The sequence below is a fragment of the Carettochelys insculpta genome, chromosome 23, assembly GCF_033958435.1.
Source record: "Carettochelys insculpta isolate YL-2023 chromosome 23, ASM3395843v1, whole genome shotgun sequence".
In the NCBI taxonomy this organism is placed as follows: Eukaryota; Metazoa; Chordata; order Testudines; family Carettochelyidae; genus Carettochelys; species Carettochelys insculpta.
In genome coordinates, this window is record NC_134159.1 from 9,638,423 (window position 1) to 9,660,146 (window position 21,724).

At 44.4% G+C, this 21,724-nt stretch overlaps 1 protein-coding gene across 1 annotated transcript in view; it reads right to left on the reverse strand.

Moving 5' to 3' along the window:
- Nucleotides 1-1,412: 1,412 nt before the first annotated feature.
- Nucleotides 1,413-21,724, reverse strand: part of LRRC38 (leucine rich repeat containing 38) — a 32,135-nt gene continuing 11,823 nt past the window's right edge. The window contains exon 2 of the mRNA XM_074975630.1: nt 1,413-5,908. Within this exon, the coding sequence (XP_074831731.1) occupies nt 5,655-5,908 (254 nt within the window). The 3' untranslated portion in view covers nt 1,413-5,654. The remainder of the gene's footprint in view (nt 5,909-21,724) is intronic.

Sequence of the window (21,724 nt, forward strand, 5' to 3'; positions counted from 1 at the left end):
AGTGCTTAAGTCTTTCCCACATCATCTGTCCCCAGGTTACCTCCCTTATCCAGTAACAGCCCCACACCTTTTGGAAACAATTCCAAAAGGCTGAGTATAATACAGCTGTATTATATATTATTCAGTAGTGTACTGTGTTATGAAATGTTTTAAGGAGGGGATATAACGGAGGTCTATAAAATCATGACTGGTATGGAAAAAGTCATTTATTTGTTCCCATAATGTAAGACCTAGGAGTCACCAAATGAAATTAATGGGTAATGGGTTTAAAACTAACAAAAGGATGTTTTTCTTCATGCAATGCATGGTAGGCTGGTAGAACTCCTTGTCAGAGGACGTTGTAAAGACCACGAATTTAGCAGGGTTCAAAAAAGAACTAGATAAATTCATGGAGGTTAGGTCCATCAGTGGCTATTAGGATGGGAAGGAATGGTGTCCCTAGCCTCTGTTTGTCAAAGGCTGGAAGTGCATGACAGGAGAGGGATCACTCCTCTTTTTCACTCCCTCTGGGGCATCTGGCATTGGCCACTGATGGAAGACAGAATGCTGGGCTATCTAGATCTTTGGTCTGCCCAGTATGGCTGTTCTTATGTTTTTATGAACATATTTTGCAAGTCACTTAAACATGAGAACATGACAACGCTATAATCAGACCTTTGAAAACTTTGCTATTTAGTAGGCAATGGGTTTACAAATTATTTGGGGTTTCAGCTTGGGTTGGTTCTCATCCTTTGAGTGTCAAGTAGTGGTTAGGCCCGAATCAAGATCAGAGTTTCAAAAGACTTCTACCCTTGCAGTGGGTTAAACCAAGTTCTTCATATGGCCCCATGCTCCAATTGACTGCCACTGGCTGGGCCCCACTATCAGTGTGCCACTGTGGGGCCCCTAAACTCTTTAGCTGGGCCTCGTAGGGTCCTACCTATCAGCCCTTATCATGGCTAAGGATCCTGCTGAACAAGGTACTGTACAAACAAGCAAAAAGATGGTCCCTGTAAGATTTCTCCCCCTCAAACCTACTGAAGATTCACTTGGAAATTTGCCTTACCAAAACATCTGTTGAATCTGGCCCAAGTTTGGGAATCATAATAAAACTTGTAAGCAGAAAAGTGTCACCTTTGTTCATGTTTCATTAAAACAGTTTGTACAGCTCTACTTATAAAACTGTGCACCATGTTTCTGTGTATTCTGCAAATGGAGCATTTTCCATTAACTTGGTAAGTCAGGAGGAGATGTGTATTTCACTTACATTATGGAAAGTATCTTTGTCATAAAAACAGAATCAGGTGGCTGATTGCGGTGGGAGGGAGGGAGCCGTGGGGATTTCATTCTGATATATAAATGAACAACAACAGCAAGATATTCATTACAAATATATTTGTGTTATTTGTAACCATGGCACTACATTGTGAAAATCATGTCATTTCACTTTCTTGAAAGAGCAAGATTAGAGTCAGAGAGAACTGACGCAGCATATCCTTGGACTGAAACACTTAATTTTGCTCCATTGTATTTAAAGAATACTCTTATAACTGTAACATCACATCAGGTTGAAGAAGCTGGAGAGACAGGGTGGAATGAGAAACTAATAAATGACACTGGGTTTATTCTGATCTCACTGTAGTGTACATGAGAAGTAACTCCCATGGAGATCAATGTAAAATCAGAATTAGATCTACTCTGTATCTTGTGCTCCAGCCTTGTTTATGGAATAATAATACATAGCCCAGGAGTGTGCTTTTCACCCACAGAGCACTTCGTAAAGATAAATAAGTATTAATCCCCCTTGTACAGCTAGGGAAATTGAGGCACAAAGATGGGAAGTGACCCGCCAAAGGTCACACAGGAGGCCAATGGTAGAGTTGGAAACTAAACGCAGGTCTCTTGTGTCCTGGTCTTGTTCCCCATCCACTGATCCACATGACCTGTTAAACAGGCAAATTAAATTGCACTCCCATCTGCCTGAGCAATTTGCATGCAATATAGATACAAGGGACTTGGGTGATTGCCATAAAAATCAATCCACATTAATTGTTCAAGGCAAAATCATAGCAAAAAAAAAATGTTTTCCAGAAACAATGCCAGTTTTTATAGAACAGTTTGAACCTCTCTAATACGGAACTGTCTCAGCCACCAACATCCATAATCCAGCATGATTTTAGTTAGCTGGATGACCACTTATCATGTGTATCACCAAGTTTCCCACAGTCCCATAAAGTTTGGTTCCGGGCACCAGCTCTGGCCCTCAGTGTTCTGTGCTGTTATTTAGCAGTAAATTACTCCTAAATGTCTTCTAAGAGCTCAGTAAACAGTGGAAGTGCTAGTAATGTGCTAGAGAATATTGACCTCCTGTGGTCCATCAAATTCTCTCATTCGGTACCGGTCAGGTCCCAAAGAGGCCATATGAGAGAGGTTCAACCTATAGTTAGATGCCACTTAGGGCCACAGCTCAGTCTTCTGCAACAAACCATAGTTCTTGGCTTGCACTTACATTTTTCCGTTTGGATTTGGGGTTTTGTTTGTACGGTGCTCAGTCTTCAAAACTTTTCTAAATAATATTTTAAGTATGTACACTTTTAAAAAAATATTTCCATGACAAATTTTTTAAAAATATACTTGTCCAAAAAAACTGTCAGCTTCTATTCCAAAAATGTCCTGTAATAAATGTTAATTTATCTTTTTAACAAAAATATCTGCCCTTATACAGAGGAAATCAAGTTTTGACAAGACCTTGTAGTACAGTCAGAACTGATTAGAGCCAGATTCTGCTTATTTACACTGATGCCAACCTGGATTAATTCCATTGATTTAATTCATGCTATTCTGGATTAATACTAGTGTAACTGTGAGCAGAACATAGCCCTTAATTTAGAGTCAGATTCTGCAAGCGGACCCTTGCGCCTTCCTGAAGTTCAACGGAAGTCAATGAGGGGTGTGTGGATGCAAGCGTCAGCCTTCTTGGATCTGCTTGCAAGATCAGGGCCTTACTGGCCAATAATTATCATTGGTTTATGTCATGCTGCTCGAGCAAAAGCAGGAGAAGATCCCCCAGTTCTTCCCCTGATATCTCCCCAGTTCTATGCATTACAGTCACAGAGTTTTTCATCATGTCTATTAAATATCTACTCACTGCGAAATAAATGATTTAAAACGTTCTTTGATAATTATCAGTCTCCTTTGTTTGCTTACGTGCTGACCCTGGGCATGCTCCAGGGCTGGAGCTCCCACAGAAGAAAAGTTAAGTGGTGCTTAGCACCCCCTGGAAGCCAGCTCCCCACCCCACAGCGCCTCCCATCCACTAGCAGCCTCAACTATTGACTCCTCCTGCTCCCTCCCAGCAGCTCCTGTGTGCTGGCACCAGCTGTTCTCAGGTTTGTTGACGGCAGTGGTGGCAGCCAGAGCTCAGGGTACCTTTGAAGTGTCACAGCAGTGCTGCTCCAGCTGCTGGCAGTTGGGAGGGAGGGAGGGGCAGGCCCAGTACTCTTGTCTGGATGGTGCTGAGAGCTGACTGCTCTGGGCCCCACCCCTTCTGGGTGCAGAGCTGAGCCCCCCTCTCCCTTTGCCCTGGGGTTTGCAGCAGCTGTTGGCACCACTGACTGTTCCACGGTGTGCAAGGGGCACTGGGGGGCTGGAATGGGGAAGGGTTGCAAATGGGTGGGAAGAGGTGTGCAGGGAATGGGGTTTTGGGAGGAGGGGTAGAGTAGAAAAAGGCCTGGGGCTGATTGGGGTTTGAGAATCCTGGTGACAGGAGGAAGCCCACGACTTTGTCTGAACAAACTCCATGGAGACCCCTGCCTCATGGAATCATCACATAGTCCTCCTAAGTCCTCCTCGGTGCCAACTCTGTTGGGTGACTGTTCTCTGACAGAGAGGGGCAAGGAGCCATCTCTGCTATGAGCACCCCCCCCCCCCCAATGCATCAAAGTATCCTTATTCAAGACAGCACTTAAGCAGGTGCTCCAATCCTACTGAAATCACTGGGGCTTCAGTACCTCTTTGAATCCTGCCCTGAAACAGCGACTAAATGTGTATAGAGATTTGAACCATGATCCTGAGCCCTCTTTTACCCTTGGCTTCTTCTCAATGCTGGGCCAAGCGAAAACCTCCTTGCGAAATACTCCAGTATTGTGGGTGTTCGAAATCCAGAGCCAACCATTTCCCAGCTTTCTGAGAATAAGCCACTGCACTAAGTCTGAATATTTTAGTGGTGCATATTGTATTTCATAATAGGAACTTTGCCAATGCATATGGGAACCTGTTTTTTGCCGGGCATGGCCTTGACCAGCACAACTCAGAGACATATGTGACCCAGATGGCAAATGCTCCAAGATTATGTCTACAGTAGCGCGGAAGAAAGACCTGCTTAAGGTCGATCTTCTAGGGTTCAGTTTCATGAGTCTGGTATGGACATGCAAAATCGACTTTTCAGGGAGTCTCAGTTGACCTCTGTACTCCTTGTGAAATGAGAGGAGTAAGGGAGGTCGATGGGAGAAACTCTCCCCTTGGTCATTTTCAGTCAGAACAGCCAAAGAAGCCTAGTGCAGATATGTTGATTCTTGCTACACAATTACGTAGCTAGAATTACGCATCTGCAGTTGACTTTACCTCGTGTAGACCTAGCCCAAGACTGGGGCTTTTTCAGATCAGTTGAGGGAACCAATTTTAAAATGCAAACTCAGAAGAAACCACTCAGTCTTTGGGGACATTTGGAGGCAGCATTCTGCTCCATGCTCAGGTCTCATTGTAATGAACTTGGGTGTCATGAAGCTCTTGTTTATACTGCTGTCGAATGAATGCACCGAAGTATTTCTGTACATTGCTGTATACAGACTGCAGTTCTAGTTACAGTGGTCCTCTACTGATTATAAGGAAATTGTCCAAGTGGCTAATGAAAGCCAGTATTGTTGCAAGGCTTGAATAATACAGTAAGATAAAGATTCTGGTACCCAGCATTACAGGGCAAAGGGTTGTCTTTGCTTCATTGCACCCAAAACTTAAAAGGAAATCGATTGCTATGAGTACCCTAGGCAAAGGTGTTCAATGCTGCAGGTAGCTGCTCAATGGCAGCTAATGCTTAAGGAGGGCTCTGGTTGTTGCTGTTGCTGTTGAGACCTAGAACCATATTGGCTTTTTTAAAATGTTTCTTTGCTTGAATCAGGCTCATTACTTGGGTCATGGACTTGAGGGAGGATCTTTACAAAGGCAAATTCCAATAACTTTTTTTACAGCTCTGTGAACCACTTGAAATTTGAATTTTGTCATTTGAGAAGCTGGATAAGTTCACCTGACTCTTCCGCTCCCCAGGAGAAGGAAGAGACTGTACCGAATGATTTTTCTATTTCCAGCTGAATGCTCTATAGCTAACGTGTGACCTTTTCAGAGTGCAATTAGAACAGTCTGTTTAGCACTTATGGGCATCTACATGCTATCATGAGGACAATCTTTTCCAAACGCTGGAACTTCTTTTGGTCTCCTTCCTCTTTTCTTTCTCCTATCACCCACCCTCACTTTAAATGCAGTGCCTGATTACGCTCCGCAGAAACAGCTTCAGGGCCAAGAGATTTACATGAGCTTTTCTTTCTTCTTCTTCTTCTTCTTGGACAGTGGCTGTTGATCCAGCAATTTATAAACAGGGGATATTTACACAGAGGAAAGGGTCAGTCCTCACTATCGTCTTCATCATCGTCATCATCTTTACTGGGCGCGCATCTCTGGAAGCAGTGCACCAGCGTCGCCAACAGGAAGCTTGACAGAATGGCAGCGATGGAGACCACGACCCCAGAGAAGATGATGATAAAAAGGTCCGTTAATGACAAGCTAAATTTGCATTCACTAAAGCTGACCTCGGATAATTCATCCAGAAAGATTCTTCTGTTTTCCACAGGCAGCGAACACTGGATTTCATGGAGACCTGCAACAAAATAAAAGAGGAGGAGATGAGATGAGCACCTGTGAATCCTTTGCTTGATTAAAGCAGGGACTCAGACAAATGGGGGAAATTAGTATGGGCATCACCATTAGGTCTCATAAATTTCTATTCAGCCCAGGAAGGCCATGACTAAAAACTGGTATAACCGGATGGCTGTTCTTACACAGCCTGTGTGAAAAAACAAGCACTCCTGTACCACCTTAAACAATTTTATTTATTAGGTAAAGAGCTTTCATGGGTATGACCCACTTCCTCAGAAGTTTTGGGGGTAACTGGCCAAGTGTCCACATCCCCAAAAATATGATATTACTGTTGACTTCTGAAGGAAGGTAAGGCTGGAATGAACTGTGCGGGCTGAATTATGCTCTCTTCTTTACCCTGACCAGGTAGGTTTGAGAACCATGAGTGAGTCAGGGTGGGAAAGCCTGCAATATACATGTCCTGTAAATAACAACAGAACTTCAGTCTTCAGGGTTGAACATCTGGGGTATGTTTCTTGTGCCCTGTACTCACCTATAAAAATAAATCATTTTCTTAAATGCAAACTTCAAACTTCACATTGCAGTAATATTCATACCACCCAATAATATCTAGGCAGTCTTCTAATGGATTTTTCCCCCTGGGTTCAATAACAATAACCAGACAGGAGGTCATTTAAGGTAAAATTCCCTTCTGTACAGAGGGGTGACAGTGTTATGCTAACACCCAATTGCACTTTATTTTGAGAGTTAAAATAAGGCTTGAAGAATGCATCAGTCTTGTGTTACCCTTTGCACCGAGGTAAATTTCCCCCTGTGTAATGATCTTGTTTGAAACAAATCATTGTTTCTTTAAGCCAAAGGACTTGCAGAGAGATGCACAGGACTAATTCCTTGAGTGCTGCTCTTGTGAACTTTGCCTCCTCTTTGCCACCATCCTCTGGCTAAAACAATAGTGATGTTTTCCCTTCTGATCAGCTTTGGATTAGCCATTACTTGATTAACTCCATTGTCTGCTTTCACCTTCTCCATCACACTTTCTTATAAATTATTATCCCCCCATGCATTACTGAGGACTGCCCAGCGCTACATAAAATTTGGTTTCTTTATGAAGAAATTAGGAAATTGAAATTCAGAAATCAGTATGAATGAAGTTTGATACACACAGGCCGTGGTTCCACTGACCCGACCTGCCAGCAGCAGTATGTAAATTGGTGGTCTCGAAAATGTGAATGGCTGTCATTTGCATATTCACTCACTGGCTGCTGCTGGCACAAAAAACGCTGTGTAAAGGTGGTTCTGCCGGCAAACACTCCCCCTCACCCACTCGCTTTGTTGGCAGCTTCTTATGCCTGATGTGAATAGTCATTACAACAGGACTGCATGGGGGTGTTGAGATGGTTGAATCTAGATGTGGCAGACAGTCCGGATCCACCCACACTGTTATATATTAATTGCCTCATTTGGGATGTGGTTAGGTTAAGGCTCATTTTTTTCACTGTCTTTTCAACCCTAGAATGTTATAACCCTGGTTCACCAACTCCTGGCTTTTAACCACCCCAGAGTGTCAGTGTCAGATGAGAAGGAAAAAAACTGTGGCCTGGAAACCTGCAAAGCTTTTACGTTAAGTTGCACCTAAAAATTAACTGTACACTGCTCTGGTAGTTTACAGAGAGGGCCTCAGATATAGTAAATCCAGTTTTGTTCTCTCAAAAGCCAAAGGACAATTTCTTTCCTCCTCCTTTCGAGGCATTTCCTTGCTGTTAGCTTACATCCCGAAATATGCTTCATGAAAGGCTGCTACGGTCACCTTTTGTAACATCAAAAGAACCTGACTGGTCTTGCTATGCTGATAAAGAAGACTTTCATCATCTGAACCTTTGAGAAAAATCTAGCCTTTTAAAATTTCTTGGCCGATGCACCACACTAAGGCAAGCATGTAAAGTCACAAATCGTGAGGCGATATGGCCAGGAAATGACAATGGGAGAGAAAGAAATGTTCTGAAATGAAAGAAGAGTGTTGGAGAGTGCTGCTTCTTTGAACAGTACGGCAGGCTCAGAACGGGCACTGCAGCAAATCAGTGGCGAATGCTAGGCATCTGAGCTATTGGGCCTTTCCCTGCAAATTCAAAGTTAGTCCCAAATCCACTAAATTATCCTGCCAAAATGTGGCCTTTCTCAGAGGAGATCAGCCTGTAAGATCCCTGTGTGGTGCCTTCATTCGCACATTGATCCTCAGAACCCAGCTGACTGAAACTCTTGATTGGCCAAGAGGCGGGTGCATTCCCCCATGTTCTGAGGAAAACCCGGCTTCCTGGCACAGGGCTGAATCAAATTTCACTTTTTAATTTGAATTATTTGTCACAGATATTCTTTTCCAACGATTCCCTCTGTTTTAACCATTCAGTCTCAGCAGCTGTTTACAGGGTGTGATCTTGCAGAGTGCTCAGTACCCTCAGTCTATAGGCCTGACCGTTACACTTGATCTGCTGTCTTGCACTCCAAAGGGTTAAGTTAATGGTGAGTGGCAGGGTGGGGAGCACAGCTTCCCCTCTGCTGTTAAAATTAGAGAGGGCTCCCCAGTACCACTCCCTGGTGTTACTCCTCAGACCACCAACTCATCACATACAGTCCTCCAAAATAGTAAGAACTTAGGGATACTTTTAACATAGACTAGGGACCAAGACAGCAAGATGTCCATACGGAATTCCCCAGAGCCATCCGGTTTCCTTATGAATTATTTAATACAAGCTGGACACTAGAAATAATGAAGTCTAGTTCATCTCTACTTCTAAAACCTTGATTACATCTTAATGGTTAAAACACATTGGAACATAATTATGGAGCAGCCAGAAGTGAATCAGGGTAACATATTGCCAATTAGAATGAACAGGAAGATGTTTGCTAAGGGGCGGATATCACTGCCATGCTGACAGAAGAGTCTGCTCCCAAGGGACACAGGAAGATCTAAGTACAGCTGAGAAAACTGGGGGAGGAGGAGAGAGAATCTGCAAATAGGCACTTGAACGTGAGAGCAATTTCAGTCTGAATGTGGTGTGGCAAGGGCCCCTCCTACCCAGGCCACTGTTCAGTTCAGCCTCTCACCCCATCCTCCCACCACCCCCAGGGGCTGGGGCTTGCAGCAGGTCTCCAGGGCAGGGAGCCCAGCCCATGCTCCAGTGACTCCCTCCTCTACTGTCCAGACGCAAAGCTGGTCTGCCTTGTTCTCAGTTTTTTGCTCTCTTGCTCTGCCTCTCCTACACCAGTCCTCTCACTCTATCCCCTCCTTACCCTGCAGGGGGTGGTGGGTTTTTAAAGGCCTTCATTAAGTCAGCAGTGGAGTCAGCTGGCCCCAGTCTGCCTGAACCAGCTGCTATTGATTATCCTGCTGCCTTCTGCTTCTGTTTAGCAGGTCGTTTCTCCCTCCCTGGGCTGCTTTTCTCTGCTCTGAAGGAGCCCTCTGGCCTGACCCTGCCACAGTGGTCATGACCAGTATTCCCTCTAATCTTTTCCATCCATATGTGGATATTGTCCCAGTTATGTGTGCAATAAATTTTATGTGAATTGAGGCTGTGCAAATGTGCACCACCGGTAAAAAAAAAAAACCCCTAGCTGTGGGCACTCTGCTAAACAGCTGGGCAGCAGGTGAATTTCTCCTGAGCAGCCACAGAAGCACACAACTGACAGGGAATACCAGTCATGACCCTTTGGACTTTACTAGTACAAAAACCTGACAACAGCTTCAAATATTCACTGAGGCTTAAATTCACCCCAAAGTGCATGGGTCTCCCCTCCCCGCACCAAGGCACCTACACCATGTTGAGTTTGATGAGCGTTCTACAGCCAAGGCTAAGATGCACGTGGCTTTTAGCTCACGCAGTAGAGGCTCATACACTAAACCCTTGAAGTCCTGGCTTCAGCCCCACCCACTGATGACCAAGGTCAGTCAGCATTACACAAGCCTCAGGGTTATTCCCTGTTTAAATTCCGCTAGCCTTAAATGCAATTTAAGTAGCTGTTGAGGCTCTGAGCAAGGGTGAATTTCATCCATGGAATCAAATTCTGCACAGATTCTTTTTTATGAGTGGTATTCCAGAAGTGCCCACAGGTCCCAAATCAAAACTGGGGTTCCATTGCATTAGACATGGTACAAAAATGGAATAAAAGTCAGTCCCTGACCCAAGGAACAATCTAACTAAAATCTTCGCAATCCCATTGAAACCACTGATGAGGGTCAACGCCAAATATGTCCTGTTAGGCTAAAACAAAGAAGTAGTCATGTGGCACCTTAGTGACTAACAAATCTATTAGGTCATGTGCTTTCGTGGATAAAACCCACTTCCTCAGATGAATGGAATGGACAAACAGAATCCAGGGTTTACATAGTGGGGAGTGGAGGGCGGGAAGGGAAAAAAGGGGTGTTGCGCTTAGTTGTGGCAGAACTTTATAAGTGAAAGATTAGGGGTGATGAGGCACACCCCTCCTGACACACACACACACCCTGTCTAATGGGCCAGGAACAAGTCTCAGGGAAAAACTACCAAACAAGATAAGCGGTGGCATTGTAGCAGAAAAATTTGTCGACAGAGATAAGAAGAAGGGCACAAACATGCAACAATCTTGGTGTGGTAAACACATGAGCAGGGTTAAGGAACAAGAAATAACCAATAACAGATCAATAACTGACAGCTAAGGAAATACTGCAGATGGTAATGAGTGATCTAATGGAACTGTATAACGAAGCAGAAAAACTTCTATAACCAACACAGAAACCAATGCCACTTGGACTTCACCGATGGGCCACGGCACCAGTGCCACGGAAAACTAGAGAACTCCCACTTTTCTGCTGCTGACCGGGATCCCCAGCTGCAGAAGGGACATGAGACGCTGCTTTCCTATCATGCTTTTGCTTTTTAGTTAAGGGTTTGTTGCTAAAGCCGGTCAGAGCAATAAACTGCTTGTGGATAACAAGTATCTTGTCAGCGCATTTTGTACACAGAGAACCCAGTGTGGAACTGGAGATAACTTTTTACTGCAACAAGGGGTTACCTGTTACTAATATAACCAGTTAATGAACCAAATGACGTAGGATGTGTCCCATTACTGTGAATATCAAAGGTGGGTAATTGCCCTTGTAATGCATAAGATAGTTAAGATCTCTGTCCAGGCCTAAGTTAAAAATGTCATATTTGTAAATTTGAGGTGTAGGGATAGCTCTGTTGTTTGAGCATTGGCATGCTGAACCCAAGGGTTGTGAGTTTAATCCTGGAGGGGGCCATTTAGGAATCTAGGGCAAATAGACTTTGAAAAAAAAAGATGGTGCTTGGTCCTGCCAAGAGGGCAGGGGACTAGATTCCCAATGTGCCTTCCAATTCCATGAGACGTGTATCTCCATACATGAATTACAGTTCAGATGTCTCCCTCTGCAATCTTGTGGTAAAATTCTTCTGTAGGAGAATGGCTCCTTTAAATCCATTATAGAATGTTCAGGGAGGTAAAAGTGTTCCCCTATAGGTGTTTGTGTAATCCAGTTCCTGTTGTTGGATTTATGTCCATTCATCCTTTTGGCGCAGAGACTGCCCGATATATTGTTTTAAAATTTATAAGGCTGATTTTCCTGTTTTCATTTTACAGATACACCCTTATCAAGAGCACTATTACTGGTGCCATGAAATGAGTGTTGACCAGTTATAACAATAAGTCTTAGCATATGCGCACACACAAAACTCATAAAGTTGGGCTACACAGCTGCAGTCAAACTTCCTCAAAGTTGGTCAGCACCAATGTTCTAGTTTGGGCTGAACACCCCTCAGCTTCCATTGCTATATTCAGCTTGGGAATACCATTCAGAGAAACTAGTTCCAAACAGCTTTGTTTGTTTACAAAATTCAGCTCATGTATTTCTTGGCCTAGAGTGCAACAGTAGGGTCAGCTACTGGAATCAATGCATATTCACCCGTTTGCCACCTGCACTCCTATCTGTCACCCTTATCGCACAGACTGTATTTGTTTCAAAGAACAAAGGATAGAATAAACGACAGAACAGGTATACATCTCCAAGGGCAGACAGAACTCAGTCCTGCCTTCAGTAACATTCAGCAGCTGGACTAAATTCCAAATGGCAGCCTCCTGCACAGGTAGCAAGGGGAGGCCAATATATTTAAGGGGATGCACAGAGAAAATTATATTATACAGAGTGAGCAGACCAAAAAAAGGGGAGGGGGGTCAGAGATATAGTGTTATGGTAAATGGCATGATAAAGAGGGCTTTTACTTTCTGGTTCAGCTGAGCTATTCTCAGTGCAAGCCTAGAGGAGGGGCGGAGAAGGTGACTTTAGGTCATTCGTCTTCACTGATCTTGGGGTCCTCAGAGTACTGCCTTGGGCTGCAGAGTAACTTGGAACAGCCTGATTTATGCTGTCTGCTGTGTTCTTGCAGGTGCCATTCCAGCAACCAGAGATCAACCTGGCACAGGTACGTTCCAGCTGCTTCCCTGACCTAGCAGGTAGCAATCACTATACAGGAGGAATCCTTCACTGTCTGGATCCAACCACTATTCGGGGTGTATTGTGTGCTGGAATGGCACAGAGTAGCCTTCCTGCACAGGTGTATTGGAACCAAGTTATGCACTATATTTTCTTGCATTAAAAGGAAGAGGAAAAGAAGAGGCAAAAATTGAGAGAAACAGGAGAAAGAGAGTTTGTTCCTAAGTGCATCACCTCCTGGACCCTGGGAATAACTCAGTAGCTGGTGCCTCCATACCTAAGAAGCAATTTAGTGTAGAACTGGGAAAGATTAGGGCCCAATCCTGCATAACCGAGAGCGGTTTGAACATTGGCCTGCTAAGCCCAGGGTTGTGATTTCAATCCTTGAGGAGGATATTTAGGGGTCTGGGGCAAATAGACTTAAAAAGAAAATCTGTCAGGGATGGTGCTTGGTCCTGCCAAGAGGGCAGGGAACTGGACTTGATGACCTTCTGAGGTCCCTTCTAGTTCTATGAGATGTGTATCTCCAGGTATGTATGTATGTGTGTGTATATAGATATATATATACACACACACACACACACACAAAGACATCACAAGCTGTTTTGCCATTGACCTCAGGATCGGGCCCAGCGAAATATGTCAGCTCTGTTCTTTTCCCCATGTGACGTTTCAGTCTTCACCTTCCTGCAGAATGTAACGTGTGCAAATCAAAGACCATTACTGAGCCCTGGGGGAATATTTCCTGCCATGTAAACTGAAATGTGCTGCTGTGATGGACAGCCTGATTATAAAACAAAACACACGTGCGTGCACAGAGTTCTCCTCTCTGTGTAGCTGGGAGTCCCAGAATCTAGGTCATGCTCTCAAACAAACCAGATGAGATTGGAATTTTCTACTTGTTGTATTCTCACGCACTCCAATGTGCTAGTTTAGCCTGAAGTGTTCACGGAGTTCTTAGTCATGGAAACAAAAAGATGCCACTGGGCACAGCTCAGCCTGTGACAGGCCTGGGTAGCTCCCAGCTGTGGTTTACCCACTCTGTGGATGTACCTTCTTCTGGGGGAGACAGGAGGGATAAAACCAGCCAGCTCAAGCGCTTTTGGCAATAACCTAAAGTGACTGTATTACTCTTTGGGAGCTGGAGTCGGTGGGGGCAGGAGAGGAGACCATGTGTTGTTCTGTTCACATTGGTGAATTAGGTTAAATTTTCTGCGTTGTGCAGCTGTTCCAAAGCCCATTAAAATGAAGGGGAGTTTTCCTGTTGATTTCATGGGGCTTAGGATCTGGTCCTTTATTCATAGCAGTAGTAGAGGCTGAACCTCTCTAATCCAGAACTCTCATCTGGCACCATCTGTAATCTGACATGATTTTAGTTAACAAAACAACCACTTACCATGACTGTGGCCTGGTTCCCAGGATCCCATAATGTTTGTTTACAGCCACCAGTCCTGATTCTTAGTGTTCTGTGCTGTTATTTAGCTGTAATTTACCCCTAAATATCTCCTACGAGCTCAGTAAGCAGTGAAAGCCTCAATAATGCTGCTTGACAATATTGACATCCCATGGTCCAGCAAATTCTCTCATCCGGCACCAGTCAGGTCCTGAGGGTGCTGGACAAGAAGGGTTCAACCTGCCATAATAGCAGTGTTTCCAACGGCTCATGGTGCTTCTCCTTCTAAGGGTGGTGATGAACTGGTCCCAAGATAATGCAGTACACAAGAGGTTTTCAGACCACCTAAACTGTTTGAATGGAGATGCAGATGCCTTTGAATATCTAACACAAAAGTCTTTGGATTCCCATGGATCCATGGGCCACAGGTTGAAAACCAATGCAATACGCACTGCATCACCCCCATTAATTGCTAATTGGAAGTGCTGCCAAATTTGGACCACACACGATGAATTTTGTTACGTCTGTGGATCATATCAATTCCTTTCCTTCCTTCCCTAGCTTAGTGGCACACCTTCTTGCTATTTACATGTGAGTCATCTTCATTATCATGAAAGATGAGTCCACTATATTGGAAACACAGATGTTCTACATTCCAGGAGAAGGCCTACCTTATATCTAGAAACAGATCCACACAGTGGATTTTAAATTCACTAGTCTGTCTCCTGTCTACATGGAACTGTCACAAGTGACCATAGGGGTTCTGTGTAGGACAGAGGGCAAAATAGCCTGTGATAGAGAGGTCAGCATTAATTACAATGGTTATTTATTTGCAGGGAGATGGACACACAGATTGTCTTCCCCACGGAGTCCATCTTCTCTCTGCCCACCAGGGTCAGGAGGACAGAAAAATGATGACATTTAAACTCAGCTCCTCATCCTTTGACAGCTGTTTTGCCTACTTGTCTATTATTTGTTCCTTCTTTCTTCCTCTTTGGTGTGAAAATCAGTAGAGATGATTGAACAAGAAGTGATGGGCTTAAATTGCAGCAAGGGAGGTTTAGTTTGGACATTAGGAAACACTTCCTAACTGGTTAAGCACTGGGATAAATTACCTAGCGAGGTTGTGGAATCTCCATCTTTGGAGCTATTTATGAGCAATTTAGACAAACACCTGCCGGGGATAATGTAGATGGTGCTTGGTCCTGACATACGGAGGACTGAAGTTGATGCCCTTTTGATGTTCCTTCCAAATTCTGTGGCACCTTATAGACTAACAGATTTATAGGAAGTAACAGAGAGAAAACCATGCTAGTCTATATACTATCAAAAACAAAAAAGCAGTCCAGTAGCACTTTAAAGACTAACAAAATAATTTATTAGGTGAGCTTTCATGGGACAGACCCACTTCTTCAGACCATAGCCACACCAGAACAGACTCAATATTTAAGGTACGGAGAACCAAAAGTGGTAATCAAGGTTGACAAATCAGAAAAATATTATCAAGGTGAGCAAATCAGTGAGTGGAGGGGCAGAAAGGTGCAGGGGAAGGGGAATCAAGAATTAGGTAAAGCCAAGTATGCATAAGACCCCTATAATGACTTAAAAAATTCCCATCCTGGTTCAAACCATGTGTTAATGTGTCAAATTTGAATATAAAGGAGAGTTCAGCAGACTCTCTTTCCAAACTGTTGTGAAAATTCCTCTTCAGTAAGATTCAAACTTTCAGGTCATTAACAGAATTTTTTAGGTCATTATAGGGGCTCTTATGCTTACTTGGCTTTATCTAACTCTTGACTCCTGCCTGCTCTTCTGCCCCTCCACTTTCTGATTTGCTCACCTTGATAATATTTTTCTGATTTGTCAACCTTGATGACTATTTTTGGTTCTCTGTGCCGTAAATATTGGGTCTGTTCTGGTATGGCTATGATCTGAAGAAATGTGTCTGATTTGTCAACCTTGATTACTGTTTTTGGTTCTCTGTGCCTTAAATGCGGGTCTGTCCCATGAAGGCACATCACCTAATAAATTATTTTGTTAGTATTTAAAGTGCTGCTGGACTGCTTTTTTGTTTTAGATTTATGGGAGCATAAGCTTTGATGTACAAAGACTCACTTTGTCAGATGCAGCGGGTCTTTGCCCACAAAATCTTATGGTCCAATGAATCTGTTACTCTGTAAGGTGCCACAGGAGTTCTTATTGGTTTTGCAGATACAGGCTAACACAGCTACCCCTCTGATACTTCCAAGTTCTATGATTCTAACCTCTTCCACTGTATTATATCCTGTCAACAGAGGAACACTGAGATACTTCCCAGCAATTGGTCACACAGGTATTAATCTACCGAGCTAGTCCAGCAAATGCAACACACAAAGATTTGGGCCTTTTTATTAGACAATGCCACTTTCACTTAAGTGCATGCAACTCCCAGGGGCTGCAGTAACAAACTCTTAAAAATTGTCGTGGTCTTGACTGAGAGTCTAGCACCTTTTATTTAAACTTTCCCATCAAATACAGTAAACCCCCTGAGATATGCACCACCCAGTTGCGTGTGTCTCAGGTTAACACCACTGCTGCCCTTGTCAGGAGCGGGGAAACTGCTCCTGTCGGGGAGGCAGTGAATGGGCTGCCTAAACAGAAAAGAAGCACAGCCCCTTTTTCTTCTTGTTTCCTTCTTTGATTGCTTCCTTTAAGACTTGCTAGCTACTCAGCTTGCTGTGGAAAGTGATATAAACAAACATACAAATATCACTTTTCACAGATGACTGGCTCAGTCCTGACAAACATGGGGGAAAAATAAGCCCTGGCTGGGGAGGTGGTTAGGGAGGCAGAAGTGATGGGCAGGATGAGCTCAGGGCCACAGACTGTCATTGTGCCTGGGGAAGGGAGCCTAAAGCCACATGGCTGGATCCTAACACCCACCACCCAAGGGTTGAAACCTGACTCCCCAGGCCTGCTGATGGGGGGAAAGGGGGCAACTGCCCTGAGGCCTGGTGATACAAAAAGGCCTGAAGCTCCTGACTGCTGCTACTGCAGCAGCGGTGGCAGTCAGAGCCAAAGGCCCCTTAAATTGCTGCTGGAGTACTACATGGCATGCTCTGGGCAGCACTGAGGGCTGCCTGTGTGTGTGTGTGTGTGTGTGTGCGCGTGCACACTCCATTCTTCAAAGGTCATTGTGAGCTGCCTAGCCCCAGTCCCGTACCTTTCCAGGGCCATGGAACAGGGTCCCTCCGCCTTGCCTGGGGGCCCAGTACGGTTGTTGGTCAGCCTTTCTTCTAACTTTTTCCATCCATGGACAGAATACATTTTCTTATGTGCACTGAGGCATGTGCAGATGTGCGCCACCAAGAGAAACACCTGGGGCCCACTGTGGGCGGCTGTGGGGCTCTGCTAATCTGAATCTTTCCTGGGTGGCCATGCAAGCGCTCAGCTTACAGGGACCACTGCTATCAGCCTTGCTGATGACTCTGCTGCCACTGGGAACTCACTGACTGCCTGTTCCTCCAGCTTTTGTGTCTCCAGAGGGGCACATGGCCCAACCACTATTGGCAGCCACCACAGAAGGGCAATTGCTCTGTCCCCCCACAAAATCATCTCCTGGGAGGCTTTGGCCACGTAAAGTCTCTGGCAGCTGCATGCAGCTGTGGTGGCTGCATTTGAGAAACGCTGGCTGCGAGCCACAGTTCAATGATGAACCCTAGACCTGCCGTGTCCAATACGTTCACCACTCACCACATGTGAACGGGACCCTGAGGTGTGTCAAATTTGGCTCTGGAGCCGCATGCGGCTCTTGGAGTCTTTAAATGCGGCTCCTCCTAGAGCTGTACGCAGGAAATGCCATCCCCCAGCTCTTCGCATGCGGCCTACCTCTTGCTGGGAGAAGTGCATGGCGGCAGCCTCAGCAGCTCTGGTGAATAGCTGCATTAAACTAGAATGGGGGAGCTGGGGAAGCCTGACTTGGGGGAGGGGTAAGGAATTTTTTTTTGGTGGGGGGTGGAGTCTATGGCTAATATGGAAGGACAACACCCACAGGGGTTGTAATCTTTGAATTCCTATTGGACACCGCTGCCCTAGATTGTACAGTTTCCCTGTGCACAACGGAAGTGTCTGAACTAAGCACATTAGATAACAGACAATCAAGTAATGCACAGCTAGAATTACAGGGTTGCATAATAAGAAGCTCCAGTTTTACATATGGTTTATTTAGACCAGGTCTTTGTCACCAGATGGGAGTTAACATCTCTGGTGAGTAATAAGAATCCTTGTGATTCTCCTCACAGATTGTAACAGTTGAGTTGGAAGACACACTGTGCAGAAGTGGGCAGAATTGGTGCAGAGATGCTCAAAGAGAATTGCTTGTGCTCCAGAGCCCTTCAGAACATGCATCACTGCAGTCCTTCCCTGCTGTCTAAAACCTGACAAAGAGCAGGCCCCAGTTATGTTAGGACTTGTTTACACTTGGTGCCTGGTTGATGTGCTGGATGTTGATCTTCTGGGGTTTGATTTAGCAGGTCTAGTATGCACCTACTAAATCAAATGCTGAGGGAACACCCATCAACCCCAGCATTCCTTGCAGTTGTGAGGAGTAAGGGAAGTCGACAGGAGAGTTTTTCCCATCAATCTCCTGCTTTGGGGACATGGAAGAAATTCAGCCTAAGGTACATTCACTCCAGCTACACTATTCTCATAACTGGAGTTGCATACCTTAGGTTGACTTTCTCCCCTAGCTGCTGGACTCAAACAATAAGCCTATAGTCAGGTACATCAACTGACTACAGGGTCACCAGTCTCAGATTTTACTGCCTGCAGGACTAGATTTTGGTCCAAGAAGAACATGAGTGCCTCCTATTCTGGGCACCACATTTTAAGAAAGATGTGGAGAGATTGGAGAAGGTCCAGAGAAGAGCAACAAGAATGATTAAAGGTCTAGAGAACGTGAGCTATGAGGGAAGACTGAAAGAACTGGGCTTGTTTAGTACTGAAAAGAGAAGACTTAGAGTGGACACGATAGTTGTTTTCATGTACCTAAAACAGCATTACAAAGAGAATAAAAGAAAATTATTCTCCTTGGCCTCTGAGGCTAGGACAAGAAGCAGTGGGCTTAAACTGCAGCAAGGGAGGTTTAGGTTGAACATTAAGGAAAACTTCCTAACTGTCAGTGTGGTTAAACACCGGAATAAATTGCCTAGGGAGGTTGTGGAATCTCTATCACTGGAGATATTTAAGAGTAGGTTAGGTACACATCTATCAGGGTTGGTCTAGATGATACTTGGTCCTGCCATGAGGGCAGGGGACTGGACTCGGTGACCTCTCAAGATCCCTTCTAGTTCTAGTGTTCTATGATTTTATTTAGAATCTTGGTGATAAACCCCAGTTAATAGGGAAAAATGAAGAATGGTTGTCAATGGCCTATGCTCCAAAATGTCGGAGTGGAAAAGGCTTGAAGGGGAAGGAGAAGGAGAAGGAGAAGGAGAAGGATGGCTGCTTTCTGTAAGTCCAAGTCCTTTAAGGAAAATTTCCATAAATGATCTAATAGAAATGTTACCTTTTCTAGAGGCTTTTGAACCACCCTATTCAGTTTAATAGAGAATTTTATCCCTGCTGCAGAATTGTACAAGGTGAGCCCCTTCCCCCACCAAAGCCAAAGGCTCATTGGGATGATATGTCAAAGGCACATCTGTTTTTATGGCCAATGACACACCTAGGAGTGGTGTGGCTAGCACTACATCCAACCGCACTGAACACAGTGATCCAGTGGGAGATTGAGTGAGACCCCAACCAGCAATCTTCATGAGAGGTTGCACTTCCCTGGTCCAGAAGTCTTGGGACTTCAGTGGACCCCACTGAGGGATTTTGCCAGACATGAGAGGTTAATTCCTCCTCCTCCTCCTGGTCTCTGGTTGCCACCACTGGCCTCCAACCATGGTTTCCCACCCCCATGCAACTGCCTGTGGATGCCAGTGCTCTGGGGCTGCTGGTGCTCCAGTCCTGTCCCTGAATGGCTGCCAAGGGGGTGCCACCTCTGGCTCTGGCCCCACTGCCCCATCATGGGACTGCTGGGAGGTCTGCTTGACTTGCCCTCCTGCTTTGGCTAAGAGTTATCATAATAACATGAACAAGAAACAATAGACTTCTTGCAACAGCTGTTATAAATATGTCACTTATGTTATAAATATGTCACTTATGTTATGTCACTTATGTTATGTTAACATACAGATTTGGGTTTGGTATGAAGAAAAGTCTCTTCTGAACACAGTGTGGGAGCAAGATCCTGCCAGACCAGGGATGTTGCTGGACTAGAAAGTGACTGTTTTAGGAGGTACAACCTGTAGTATAATCAAGATCCTGAGCAGCCCAACCACCTCACATGCAAGTCTATCAAATGGTTAAAACTCATTGGAGCGAGGATCTCAGTCACAGTTAATTTGTATGGGGTGTTTTGGAATAATTTCTGCAGAGCCCTGTTGATTTCACCCTTTGTAAAATGACACATGGCTTTCCCCTAAAAGGTGTCTCACAGGGGCTGTGAAAATGTGAGGATTAAATATTACCTGGGGCTAATAAAGATGATAGTTATATAAATCATCATGCTCCGACACTGTGTTGAGAAGAGCCGCTTCTTCATACCAAACCCATCCGCAAATGAAGTAAGATAAGCAACATATTTATAACTCTTGTTGTTTTGGTCAGAGTCACCCTTTGTCTTTTCAACTCCAGCTGCCCCAAGGACAAGGTGGTACATTCTCTGTCTTTCTGTTGTACCATTTGCAGTGAGACAGAAGTACTACTGTTGCAAGCAGCCTATTATTTTTGTTCATGTTATTATGATAACTCTTAGCACCCCAGGCAGAGATTGCATGCTTGGCAGTAGCTAGGGATTTTGTCTACATTTCTTCTGTGTCTTAAAGAGCTGACAGTCCAAATAAAGTGGGAAGGTTGGAACTGATGCAGCTCTAGACCCATATTTGGAAGAAGATGCCTTCTGAGGCACATGAGGATATGTGTGCTGTTCCTTTAAATAGTACAAAAAGAGAAAGGATAGGACTGTGGAAGGTTCCAGATAGAAGCTGAAGCTGTACTTATTTTAATAAAGTTCCTTACTCAGCATTAGAAGAACGTAATTCTGGGATAGGCCACATGACAAAGGGAGAAGTGTTAAGGAGCCTTGCCGGTTGTTTTGGTTCCAGTGGGGTAAAGCCCTGACAATTAGATGTAGGCACTCCCCCTGCAGCTAAGTCATACCTAAATAATGAATGCTGGAGAAGGGCTGTGCATTTACTTAAGCGCTTTGAAAATGGATACAGTCTGGAAAGGGATTATTTGGGGGAGGTGGGAGGATGAAAAAAGCAAGAAATTTTCATTGAAAAATTGTTTCCTTTTCAAAAACAGCTCTGTTCAAATCATTGTACCAACCAGAGAGATGTGACCCTTCAACGTGCTGGATCCTAACAGCACACAAAACACCCAGGTACATTTAATCCGTGTAGGAAATTTGCAGCATTCAAGACCCATCATTCAGTCATGTTAGTTATCGGTGCTCTTTAGCCAAACAGGTTTCTAGCTACATCCCATCTGGCTTTGAAATGGCCTGCACTTGGCTCCGATGTGACTATTTCCCCAGGTATCTGTAATGAGTGATGCTATATTGTACAGCAACTTCTGATTTGTATTTATGTTCCTCTGGCTGGGGATAAGCAGCAAATAACATAACTGACCTCAAGTTAACTGGATTCTGATTCAGAGGCTCTTCTGAGTACATGCTCTGACCTTGCTTATTCCTAACACTTTTCTTTATACAACACCCTACACAAATCCCAGTTGGGTTGTTTGGACACTTCTATAACATAAATATTTACTACTCCTTCTACTAATAATTATAATTGCCTAATACAGAAAATTGCTAGTGCCTGAGAATTAAAATTATATGAAAATTTTCTATTGAA